Source organism: Dipteris shenzhenensis, chromosome 10 (assembly GCF_047967505.1).
Source record: "Dipteris shenzhenensis isolate YYH24624 ecotype China chromosome 10, Dip_SZ_1.0, whole genome shotgun sequence".
NCBI lineage: Eukaryota > Viridiplantae > Streptophyta > Polypodiopsida > Gleicheniales > Dipteridaceae > Dipteris > Dipteris shenzhenensis.
This window is the reverse complement of record NC_141605.1, coordinates 2,988,494-3,001,833: the sequence shown is the minus strand read 5'-3', so window position 1 is coordinate 3,001,833 and position 13,340 is coordinate 2,988,494. Positions and strand designations below refer to the sequence as shown.

The 13,340-nt window shown below is 41.7% G+C and overlaps 1 protein-coding gene across 2 annotated transcripts in view; it reads right to left on the bottom strand.

The window, feature by feature from the left end:
* Positions 1-7,383, bottom strand: part of LOC147897265 (uncharacterized) — a 90,144-nt gene extending 82,761 nt beyond the window's left edge. For both annotated transcript variants that reach the window (XM_087379953.1, XM_087379952.1), the window contains exons 1-2: positions 7,044-7,383; positions 6,500-6,770 (exon numbers count right to left, since the gene is read on the bottom strand). In XM_087379953.1, coding sequence (XP_087236079.1) covers positions 6,500-6,770; positions 7,044-7,237 — 465 coding nt within the window. In that variant the 5' untranslated portion in view covers positions 7,238-7,383. The remainder of the gene's footprint in view (positions 1-6,499; positions 6,771-7,043) is intronic.
* Positions 7,384-13,340: the final 5,957 nt, after the last annotated feature.

The window sequence follows — 13,340 nt, the reverse complement described above, 5'->3', positions numbered from 1 at the left end:
TGGAATAATGATGTCCCAATGGCATAATCACTCGCATCGGCCTCTAACACATAAGGCTCGGTAGGATCAGCCATCGCTAACAGGCGCACTCTTAATACAACTTTTCAAAGTATCGAAAGCCTTGTTCAAATCTTCATTCCAACTAAGAGGTTGAATGGACCTACGCCCACGACCTTCAATATGTTAGTCAAGGGGACCGTGATTTTAGAATAATCATGTACTGATTTTCATAAAAAGACAGTAAATTCTAGGAAAGAGCAACGTTACCTCAACCCTGAAGAAGACTCACAGAAAAAGGGAGATCCTCTGCAAACTCTGAAAAATATAGCCCTCCTGGCAGTAGCTGCTCTGAAAGATCCCTGCATGCTCGACCAGATGGCCATCAGGGATGCCACAAACTGTGAGAACCTCGAAGAGTACAATAAAAAGTTTTGGGAAGCCTTGCTGCCCGTGGGTTCTTACAGGCGTGTGGAGCTGTCCGAACAGATCTAGAAGTATTGTTGTGGGCTGCCAAAGGAAATTCGGGACTATTGCACCAAAACCAAAGTCTCCGATATGTCTCAACTGAAAGAAAATGCCATGACAGCTCATGCCCTCTTGCAGGGCAAGACTTTGGGCTTCAAGGGCAGCAACCAGGAAGGTTTAGGGGCAACAATCAGGGAGGCCATAAACATTTTAGAAAATTTGAACAGCCCATCAAGTCCAGATTTGTTGCAGGACAGAGGCGAGGATCGCCTCGAAAGAAGTTGTCAGAGGAAGACAAGAAGGCCCTCTATGATGCCAACAAATGTTTCATATGCAAGGAAGAGGGCCACCTAGCACATGAATGGCCATACAGGAAGAGGAAGTTTCCCTCGTCGGATTAGAGTGAGAACAAGGGAAAAAAGAAGGATGACCATAGGGGTAAGAAGCCAAAACCCACTGCTGGTCTTATGTCAGATGTCACTGGAGCCATACAGGATGTGGATGCCACGGAGTTATGCAAAGCGTGGGGTAAAATCCGTGACCAGGGCGCTTTGTTCTTCTTTGAACCAGGTGCGAGAGCCAATTTTATATTACCAGGGCTGGCTGGAAAACTGTGCATAATGGTAGAAGAGATGGGGCCACTATGTGACGCAGATATGGCTTGCCCAGGTCACAGTGAGTCAGTTACACCGATCATTGGGAAGCTCCGCATGCACATTCAGAGCTATGTGGACATTGAGGAGTTCTGCATTATGCCGCTAAATGGATGTGATGTTTTTTAGGGTATACCTTGGTACCATAGGAAGGGAGCACTTTTGGATGCCAGAGACAGAACTCTTTGACTCATCGAGGGAAGACTTATGTTTTGGATGCTAAACTGATGGGAGAATTTATTCCATTTGTATTGGCTTCGGCCATTTCAAATGTAATGAAAAAGTGGATTGGCGAAGGGCACCGAGAGAAGAGCATTCCCTTCTTTTGGTACATAGTCAGAAATGCTAGGAGACTTCAGCTCAACAGTAGAGGTTGGCGGCCTTCCAGAGCTCCACATTAGGATTCTTTTCGGATTCCTCTAGAGATGCAGATGAAGTTTTGGAGGAGGCTCTAGAAATCCCTCAGAACTAGAAAGATCACTCTTTTCTTTTGGCTTTCTATTCATGGAGGGATTGCAGTGAACCTGTGGAGATCCAGGTTCGGGGCTAACCCTACTCCTTGATGCCACACATCAGTTGAGTCAGTTCAACATTGCCTTTGGGAGTGCAGACAAGTGAGGACGATCTTCATGACCTGGGGATCACTGGCATGGTTATCTCTCACTGGCCCTCAGATGTTTTTTGAGGGACATGACTTAGTTCAGCCTTCATTATACAGCGACACCCTATGGACTCTTGTTCCCTTCAAGATGTTCCTTTCACTCCTTTTAGAGTTGCTCATGCGTCGGTAGACACATCATGGGAGATTATGGCTAGCATTACATGGAGGGCCAGATGTAAGGAGGTGATAGAGGGTTCACAGGTTCATTCCTTCCAGTCTATCGCGAGTATATGGACTGATACTATACAGAAGACTTGCTTGAACTCAACCCAAGTGTTAGGGGCTTTACCCTGCAAGAGCAAATTGGTCCACCATTGAAGTGCATTGCCCTTGAGAAATGTGGCTGCCTTGAAGTTCCCACCGGCATAGGCAGCATCAAATTGTTGCACAAACGTCAATGCTTTCAGCCTATCCTGTATCCCATTGAATGTCTCAAAGTTTACAGCAGATCCAACCTCTTTGTAGTCTATAAATTTGCCCTTGGGTGCAATATTGTCATTCACAGGTGGCCGCAAATAAGGGGGCTCATTCTGATCTTCACCCTCGCTAGTTTTGTGCTTCTCCTCGAAGTTGTTTGACCTCCTGTGTTCCTCCTACTCTGAGATAGTCAATGACCTCTCACGATGTGACATGCTTGCTGGTTTTATGGCTGTAACTAAAATGCAATGGGGGCTTTCTTCACCCTGGGCTCACCTCTGTAGGAAGATGGTGACTACCCCGGCAATGGAACCACTGAAACTGGCCTTTAGTTAACTAAAGGGCTGTAAATTGTAACTAATTTAGTATCCACGTCATTTACAGCCACATTGCATATCTTTCAACCACTTCCTTAAACACAAAACCACTTAGAAACAACTTTGAGAAAGAAACTGGATGGAGGCTAGAGTGCCCTGCTCAATGGAACCAAACACGAGACACCCCACTAGCCCCAAACACTTTGGCGCCACTTTCGGTATTTATTTAATTCTTCAAAAGTGGAATTATGCTTTACAAGAAGGGCACACCCTTATACCGTTTTGCTTGCATTTTCCACTACCAGAGCCAAGACTTGACCTCTGTCTGCACCACTAGTACCCAAGTGCTAAGGTCAAAACTGAGGCATTTCTCGACAATTGTGACACTTGATTGTGACAAGGCATCAATGCGAATCCCCAGAAGTGCTCAAATAGCCTCAAGGCATAAAACTGCAACCAATCTGTCTCTCTGACACCAACCAGGCATACCCTTTGTGATTGGGTATCTTCTTACAGCCTATAGGGCCCAGAAAGAGCCCCAAACAACAAAATGCAAAGCAACAAGCTTCTAAAATAGCAAATGCAAATCAAAAGGAAACCAAACTTCTGTACCCGCTGTCCGTGGAAGAGGAGCGACCTCTGATCTCACGTCATGTCCAAGCTCCCAGCAGTACACGGGTGGCTTCCAATCATGGATAGAGGAGATAGAGAATGAGAGAAATGAAGAAACTGGAAGCGGGAAAGAGAGAAGGGCGAGGCTCAGGGGTGAAGAGGCCAGGGCAAAAGAAGAAGAGCTAATCTCCCTTGGCAAAATCCACCTGCAGTGTAGAACTGACTCGTGCAACTTCAAATGGCAACCCTGCCTAGGAACGCGTGCCTCAGGTGCAAGCAATCAGCAAATCAACGACTAGAAAACCACTTCGAGATGCAGCAGCTTCCTTGGGGTGCGTGCAGCTGTCTCGAGAGGCATCCAAGCAGCAGAACAGCAGCAAACCAGGTCTGTACAGCAGAGGATTTTCTGTTTAGCAGGCTTGCCAGGCTCCGTACAGTCCGTACGAAAGTATTAAATGCAGCAGCTGCAGTCCGTACAGCCGTACGAAGTGCCTCGGGACGTGTGGAGGTCAAAAAGCATGGAGTCAGACCTTGGAAGGCGTGCCACTCAACCTTAGACCTTCAAAAAACGTAAAAACTTCATCCCACAACGTTGGAAGAGGAGAAAGGAATGGGGAGGTGGTAGGTAGTGCATGAGGGGCTGCCACATGGCCCCCTCATTAAAGCTCTAACCCTCCTCACCCATGGAACATTTGATTTGCCCCCCCCCCCCCCCCCCCATTAAAGTCCTAACCCTCCTACCAATGAAACGTTGGCTTTTCTTGGGCCTAACCTTTAGACCCCTCACTTTCCTAGCATTTGGGCCTAGTGGGTGCACTGAGAATTGGACTAGGGACTTCTAGGAAGTGGGTGCTTCCTCTAGGCCAATCCCCTCATCCAAAGTAACCATGGAAGTTGCCACAGGATTAGCTACACATGAAATTCACGTCCCGTGACAATTGATGCCACATAGAACCGTTAAGTATTTCCTGTCCCAAACTAAAACTCTCCCAAGCAAAGAGGTGGCTTTCTATCATACAAAACTATGATTTTGACATTTGAGCTGGAAAGGAGAATATTGTGGCTGATTCTCTATCTAGGATGTGGGCATGTACCTTACAAGCTGTAGATGGTGAGGTGGCCTATAGGTTGGAGCTGCCCTCTTCTTCTATGATTCATCATGTGTTTCATGCATCCCTTTTGGAGAAGTGCTTGGGCCTTACAGACCAGGTTATGGAGGAGCTGCCTCCCAGGGATGAGGAGGGACATATTATATATATATACCTAAGAGGATATTGGATTTAGAGATCACATCCTCAAGAACAAATCATATACCATAAGGGATATAGCTAGATGAATCGAGGAACATTCCCAAACTCATCCTCTAAAAACACAACATAGTGCAGTTTCAATCTCACGATAGTCATTCTTAAGATTGAAAACCATAAACTCCATCACGCATAGTAGGGACTAGCTACTATGACATCCCTACTGACGTCATCAGCGCCCAATAGTGGGTGTAGACCATAGTATAAAAATATGCTCTCACACATACAAATCCATACACCCACATACTTGAGCATCCATTTATACAAAGTCTTTGTACTAAGTTTCTGTCGGCACTCCGGAGGTGAAGGGCAGACTCAACCATGACAAATCCTATACAATAAGGGATAGCTGGCGAGCTCACCTCCCAACCATAAGGAAGACCATAAGGGAGAGCTGGCGACCTCCCCCCCCCCCCCCCTTCCTAGATCCAGTATAAGGATCACCCTCCGAGCACAACCCCATGTCCCATACCACAGGAGTCCAATTCACGTTTTCGGTCAGACTAGGCATAGGCCTGCTCATGGTCCTGGTATCCCAAGCCGTCCATCTTGAGGGAGCCCACAATCACATCTATAGACTTACTAAGGGGTGTCCTCAGCGTATGGGCACCCGTACACTGGGTGTTGCAATTGACCCCTTTAAAAGGGGTCCAACACTTGGACCCAACCCCATCGTTAATGCCAGTTCATGCTATGACCTTGAGATCATAACAGTTAGACCCTAGCATCCAAGTCACAGAACAGCCTTGCACGGTTGCCAATAGTCGGCGACACCAGTTTGTTACACTTGAGAGGAGCTAGATGACAGATAGTAGAGATTGATCTAGTCATCCTCAAGACATGGACTATGCCACACAAATGAGGATCCACTGCCACATTGCTCTCCCGACTATGGTGCCCCTTAATACTACTACAGCACATGGTGGTAGACCTCCCCTTCATTCTAGAGTATCCTACTTTGTCTAGCTGGCAGCACATGGAAGGCTCCCCCATGGCCTGTCGCTCAAGTAGTGGGGAGAGATAGTAGGGCTTTTGAAGTCTATACTGTCTTGTTTATAGTACTCCACAGCAGCCCAGAGTTCTGAAGTTGTACACTCGGATTATCTCGCATTATGGCGCACTTGTCAAGTATTCACGTGGGGATGGTAACCTGACTCACAAAGGGATGCCATGCTTTTTTCCAAATCAAGGCAAAGGAAGGCTTCCAGCACAATTGGTAAGCGCAGATGCAGTAACTCATGTCATGTTGGGAGACAATAGCTAGCATCACAACTGGCATAGATGGGTTGTGAATTACAGCGTTGTGATGGGGGCAGCAGACTCAACCAAAAGCCACCCTAGTTAATGTCTGGTTGGACATCATCTACACCATGTGCTCAATCTGAGAGTAAGGTAATAAGGGCTCTAGGGAATCCTTTGAGCATCAAATCAAGCACTCTTCTGCAAGGCCTAGCCAACAGGTAGCTTCTTACATGCACATAGATCAAGAAACCCTTTGGTTCTAAAGTGTTGGCTGTTAGCACTTACCTAGGGTTACCTTAGGTCATTAATGAGCTGGAACCATCAGAAGCAGGCTGCAAATAGCCAGTCTCTCCTTGCTGATCTTTGTACCGATTTTTGAAGCGTAACATAAGAGGTTCCTGTTTTGGACAAAAAAGGGGGGAACGAAGGAAAAAGTGACAATACAAATGCCCGTATTAAAGAAGGCGGCTCCATATTCTCTTCGTCGAATGTATTTCAGTTTGCATGCCTTAGTTATAAATCTTTTACTGTTCTACGCCAAATAAGTCAAAATATGCAGCACTTCGTTGGAAAAGCAAAAAGGGACAAACTTCTGTTCAAATATTGTAGACCCCAGCAGAGAATGCAAAACCGTCCATCTAAACCTTTCATTTAATACAAATTGTTTTGTTCAGTTGACCCTCGCTTTCCACAAGTTTTAGATTTTGATATCTTATCTTCATTTCGAAAACATGTCAACCTCCCCTGGCATCCCTGCATAAGTTGTCAGAAAATAGATCAAGATAACCATTTCAAATGTAAGACAACTATGACAACTATAAATACCTGAAGAGAACTGTTGGAGCTCTTTTGCAAATGCGTGTCATTACCGCAGTCTATTGATTTATGACTGACTGACTTGTTTGATTCAGAATGAAAAGGCTTTTTCGATACTTCATCCTTTTCTGCTTTTCTTTTCTTTTGGCTTTTCCTTGACCTTCCCTCGTCACCTTTGGCAAGCTCCTCTGAGTCATAACGATGCCTTCCCCTTTTCTTGGTCACTCTCCCTTTTCTAGACCTGGAATGCCCATCCTTAGAGTGCTTTCGGGCCAACTCTCTGGACACGGTCAAACAGTCGCAAGTGAATAAACGGACGCTCGGGAAAATAATATGCCTTAATCCTGCCTACGGGTGTTTTACGCGTGCACAACTAAAATTACATTAAATTTCATGCCTATACAAGATTTTGCCTTGAAATTACGGAGCGAATTTTTAGGCCTTTACAAAATCCCACGATTTTTACGGTGAGTCTTCTGCAGGCATCCATCCTTCATCGACATCAATTGTTCATCGTGAAGGATTCTACAAAAAAGTTTCAATATCTGCTCACAACTTATCTGCAGACTGCCGTGAGCCACTGCTGCTCTTGCGAGATCGCGTTCTTCTCTGATGTCTCCTTTTCTTACTGGACTTGTCAACGCCACGACTGTCAGTAGAAGAGGAGGAAGAAGAGGAGGAAAACTCATCACGTGAAGAAGCAGAGGAGGCTAATGTACTAATTAAAGAAACTCTCGATTTCTCCATGAACTCGTTAAGGTTTTATGCCTATGCTCAACGTGGGCGAAGAGAAGCAAGGCGGTTGGTAAGAGTGCTGGCTCCTAAATATTGTTTTGGGAAGCATCTCCGATATCTTGGCAGTTTAGATCTCTCATATTGCATTGCCCAGTGTTCCATATATTTAAATAACAAGGTCCTCCTTGAAAGAAATGAGAAATGTTTCATTTATCTCCTTTACAACATGCCACATTGCAACTTTAACCCAACCTTTACTATGAGCTTCCAAATGTATTTTAATGATGATGAAAAGCTGGAGAGACATCATCTTATCTTATCTTACTTCTTAAGCATATAGAAGTATATAAAAAAAGTTATGAAGAGAATTCTTTTGAACATGGAAAAATTAAAGGAGGGAGGGTAATTAAAGGAAGGAGGTGGATCACAAAGGGAAGACTTTTTCTTTGGAGAAATGATAAGGGGATGTTGAAAAGGGAGATTATGAAAACAAGAGGAGAAAATAAAAGGGGATAAAATTCCGATGGAATTTAGAGATAAAGAGGGGAGGGAACAAGAAGGTGGGGGGAAGGATAAGAAGGAACTAATAAAAAGGTCAAGAAATTAAAAAATTATTAATAAAGAGTTTTGGTGGTAAAAAGTTTAATACTTGGGGGGAATAAAAATACGGAGGGAGGGACAAGATAGCAAATATAACTAGATAGAGAAGGAAGGGTGAATTTAGAAGGTGGGGTTTGAAGGAAAAATAGAGAAGTGCACGGAAAAAGAATGGTGGGGGGTTGTTGAAGAAGAAATAGATAAAAGGGGGGGAGGGGGAGGGTTTGTTAAAGTGTAAACAAAATGAAATGAAATAAAATCAAGGGACAAGATCTAACTTGATCTAAGTGAGGGGGGCATGAGGGGGGTAATCAAAAAATGAAGCTAAACAAATAAAAAACATGTGTGTGGGATGCGGGCGTGTGGGTCTGCATCGGGAGCCAACAAAGGTGAAGGAACTTGGAAGGGCGTAAGGAAGGGGACAGCACAAGAGCTTGCTAAAGCTGAACGATGGTGAGAGGTGCAGAGGGACTAGAGGAGTAGACATAGGGGCAGACAAGGGCGAGCTGTGAGGCATTTGGAGGGGGATTGCAGACTCTAGTGGGCAAAGGTAGATGGCGCCACCATAGCAATCAGTGTATAGAGTGACAGTGAGTGCAGTAAGCCTGAGTAAGGGCTGTGAGTTAGTGTGCGACATTAAGAGTGAGCATGTAGACGACCACGAGATAGTAGGGGTGTAAGAGTACAATGATGTGAGCGCACTTGGAGACTAGACTCATTGGAGAGTTATTGACTCGTGCGAGGTGAAATCTGCACAGGCAGGGAGAGAGCGCTTGGAGAACCGCATGACAACGCGACAGTCAAGGCAGCGGGACAGCCGGGGGGGTGTGAGTGTGAGGAGGAACAGGTGGGAGAAGGAGGAGGGTATTTAAAGGTTAGTTCGGCTTAGTCGGGAAGCTTAGTCGGTAGAGGTAGTCATAGAGATGGAGGTAGTTAGGGAGTTGGGGAAGGGAGACTCGAGGAGGTGAGACGAACTAGGTAGTTAGAATGGGTAAGAGTAGTGGGATGGGGGGGGGGAGGAATAAATATTAAAAGAATTAGGAATACTTAGAATCGGAAATTAAGGAGATAATCAGGGATTAATCTAGGAATAATTTAGGAATAATAATAAAAAATTCAAAAAAATAGTGAGAAAGTAGGAGATAATTAGGGGAAATTAAAAATTAGGATAAAATTAAGAAAAAATAGGGTGAATGAGGTAAAAAGGAAAAGTAGGAAAAATAAAGAAAAGATTAGGAAAAATAGGAGAAATAGAGAGAAATTAGAAACAATTTAGGAAAAATTAGGAGAAATAGGAAGAAACAAGAAATAATTAGGGAGAAAATTTGAGATTGGGAGAGTAAGTAAAGTTAGGGAGAGACAGGGGAGAATGGGGAAAATACAAAAAATTGGGAGAGAATTAGGAGAAATTAAGAAATAATTAGGTGTAAGAGTGGGGTAAACTGAGAGGTTTTAGGGGAGTTTAGGTTTTAGGGGAAAAATAGGAGAAAGAGAGGGGGGGAAGGGAAAAGACAGAGTGAGGAAAAAATTCTAGAGAGAGAGAAAGGGGGAAAGGCAGTTTAAAAGGGATATAAAGGGTAGAAAAAATAATTAGTGTGGTCAAGAGGAAAAAAGGAAAAATATGTGTGTTGTGTGTGTGTGTTTGTAAAGTATATAAAATGTGTGTGCATGTGTGCATGTGTGGCCCACCCCCAACCCAGAGGGTAAGACCACATGGAGTAAGCCCACCATGTGGAACTTACTCCCCACCTAGTATTGTGTAGAGAAGAAATGGATCATTATGATAAGTGTTAAAAAGTGATGTCACTAGTATAAGCGGATCCCAGTTCCATAGTAGGGTGGTACCCATGATTCTGCACATAAAAAGTAATAATCAGTACTCAAATTAAATGGAATCAAATCATTACGTATTGAAAAATATTTATCTCAAGCCAAAAATTATCCAATCATGACATGACTACAAACTAAACATAATAAAGAGTTATCCAATCAATGTAAATTAACTATATGGCACTAGCCCGACCAAAGGCCAGTTGGGAAATCAGTGTGTGTGTTTAGATTTAATAGTCCCATCAATAAATGAGCCATACAATTAATTCCACCATTTGGATAAAACGTTATATATGAGATAAGTACAAAAATATACACGACATTTAAGTTGGGACTTGCAAAAATTTGAGAGTTTGCAAAAATTGTAACAAAATTGAGAATTTATAATCATATTGAGTTTGAAATAGGAACACAAGATTGGAAAAGGGTGTCGAATCCATCAGGTTGTCCATGTTCCAAGGTTAGGGTCCACTTACCTCCCACCATCCAAGAAAAACTAGGTGTTAGAACATCAAAGTGTGTGATACAATAACGGGGGTAGTCCTCTCCCTTAAAATGAAGTGGGGGATAATCCACTCCCTTAGGTTAGTCAATCTGAACTTTTATTTTATAAACCAAAGAGGAATAATATCATATTAAATAAAGACAATGAAAGCCAAGGCTAAGGCATGATTGTATGGAGTCTCTTCAACTAGGCTAAACTTTAAATGACAAAATTTTCATTGCCTAGACTTTAAATGAATATAAAAATGACAAAATTTGAAAAAAAATAAGAAGCAATGAAGGACAAAGAGAAAAATAGGAAGGGATGAGAAGGTTATATAAGGGCCACTTATATTTTTTATAAAGAATAAAAAGTTAGTTAACGGGGAGGGATTTGTTAGTTAAGGTGAGAAAGACAAGAATTAATTTTACATAAATGAGGAAAATCAAGAAAAAATTAAATAAGGCACAGCAAAAAGATTGAAGATAATTAATAAACTACTCCTATGATCTAGGAGCTAGAGCTAAAAGTTTAAATATAGTTATGAAGAGCACATCATAATAAGGAACCAATTAGAAAATAAGTAACTAAAGGAGTACCTATGAAAAAGTAGAGGGATATATTTTTTAAATTCCTTTTATTATTGGTTATATAATAAAAACAAATTATGTAAATGACATGCAAACAGAGGCCCATAAAATACATGTAAAACAACAGTTGAGACAAAGGTTGCGAGCCAAAATAAAGAACACAAGCAACTAACCGAAGAAGTCGGCCAACTCAAAAAGAACAAACGCAAAGTGAGGTGGCAAACCGGCACAATGGAACCAACATAAGGCGATCTGAGGTTAGTAGCAAATGCCAATAGAGAGAGACGTAGGTAAGTAAACAAAGAGCAAGCTTGTAATGAGGGGTGAAGAGGCCGCAAGGTACATTTGTAAGGAGATCTCAAGTGGTCAAAGCCTAGGCAAGGTGGCCGCTCTATAAATACAAGAAGCCACAATTCCAGATCTTATTGAAGGAGCACGGTAACCAGTCCATATACAATTAGAGTTGCAAGAAGGCATTACCACCTCAGGGCCGGAATATATAGTAAACAATCAAACAACAAAATAGATGTATGGTGAAGCTTTGCAACTGTAGACTAGAGGGAAGAGAAACAGTGAAACAATGATGAGCAGAGCTTCGCTCTAGTTGTCGTGAGTATAAAACCCAGTAAGGGAACCGCAATTGCAAATGGTAACCTCCAACACGTGTCGTAGAAAAAAAACCACAACGAAAGGCAACTCGAGGAGACCTCCGAAAGGACGACGAAACTGTAGCCCAACAAAGTAGTAAGGTGATGAAAGAAGGGTTGTCTATGAAGACGTACAAGCAACAGTCCAAGAAGCCAGTGTCATAAAAGAATACCTTTAAAAGAACAAAGTCCACAGGCTTGCCAAGAAGGGGCATTGAAACAAGTGAGCAAGGAAGCGATGCAGGTTGAGGGCGATCAGGAGCAACATCGAGCGAGAGAAGGATCAAGCAAAGCTGCTAAGAGGAGGAGACACTATGGACTAAAGGAGCAAAATGGGAAGGATAACGTCGAAGATAATTGCCATGCAAGGAGCTTGCAATGGAGGAGCCATTTTTTGTGACGATAAGAAGGGCAAGACGGAGAGAAGTTTACACATAAGGAATCTTTACAAACGTAACATTCAGGATCAAAGGTGCTCATGGGAGGAAGAAAAGGCTAATGAGCCATTGGGGTGGGGGGGATGCAAGCACATACCATTAGGACCTTTGATAGCCTCTTTTGGGAAGATTGGTTGGAAGAATAGGTTAGGTTGAGGTTCGTAAGGTTGCACGGTGTGTGTGTGTGTGTGTAAGCAAGTGTAAGCATGTGTAAAGTACGGGAAAAGCAAAAGGATAGTTTACAACTTCTAAGTAGGGGTGAGTGGGGTCTTGTTTGACCTTGTAACTATTTATATATAACATGTAAAGGTTGACAGTAAGCATATAGGAGAGGTTTATAGGAAACTTATACATAAAGCATAACTAGGAAAAAGAAATAAAAAGAGTTGCATTAGGTAATTATGCCTAGAAGCAAGTATAAATAGAGTGCCATAAGATAATCAGGGGGAGTTTTTTATAAATATACTCTCAATACTTAGGAGGAGGGGTTTTAATGTGTAAATGTTCATCAAAGGTCAGCATAAGGAAATAAGAAAAGTTAAGAGGGGAAAAAAGGTTATAACAAGATAAATGGGGGCTTTTTGGGATTGGTAGAATGAAATAAGAAAAGTTAAGAGGGAAAAAAAATTAATTTGATGTAGAAAAAAAGAAAATGGGGGGTTTTAAATGCTTGAGTAAGAAGATTTTAGCGGAGAAAAATTTGTGTGTGTGTGTGTTAAAAAATATTCTAATTGATTTTTTTGTGGGGGGGGGGGGACTAGGGCAATTTGTGTAGCCACTATGAGTGTAAGCAAAAAAGAGACCTATGTATGTGTGTGTGTGTGTGTGTGTGTGTGTGCGTGTGTGTGTGTGCATGCGTGTGCGGTAAGTATATATATATATATATATATATATATATATATATATATATATATATGTATGTATGTATGTATGTATGTATGTATGTATGTATGTATGTATGTATATGAGAGAGATACAGATATACACATATACGATATATAATATTATATCTTATATATTAAACATACATACACAATACAATAAAATATATTATTTATTTATTTATATTTACATTTACATTTATATATTTAATATATTATGTGTGTGTATATATATATATGTATATGAGAGAGAGAGACAATATAATAGATTATATTATATATTATATATTGAACGTACATACACAATACAATATAATATATTTTATATATTTATTTATTCCTTTTTTTATATTCTCTCTCATAAGATATAATATATTGTATAATATATTATGTAAAATATATAATAGACTATATATATATATATATATATATATATATATAAAGACATCTCAAACACCTTCTGAAAATTAAAAGGCAGATCTTTGAGCCTCTTCACAACCACATGATTGTGAAGAGACTCTAATGATCACATAGTTGTAAAGAGGCTCATAAAACTCCACATATGATCATGTGCTCACTTGAAGTAGGTTGGAGATGTCTTGATCCTCTTCACAACCATATGATGTGATAAAGAGGCGCATAAACATCC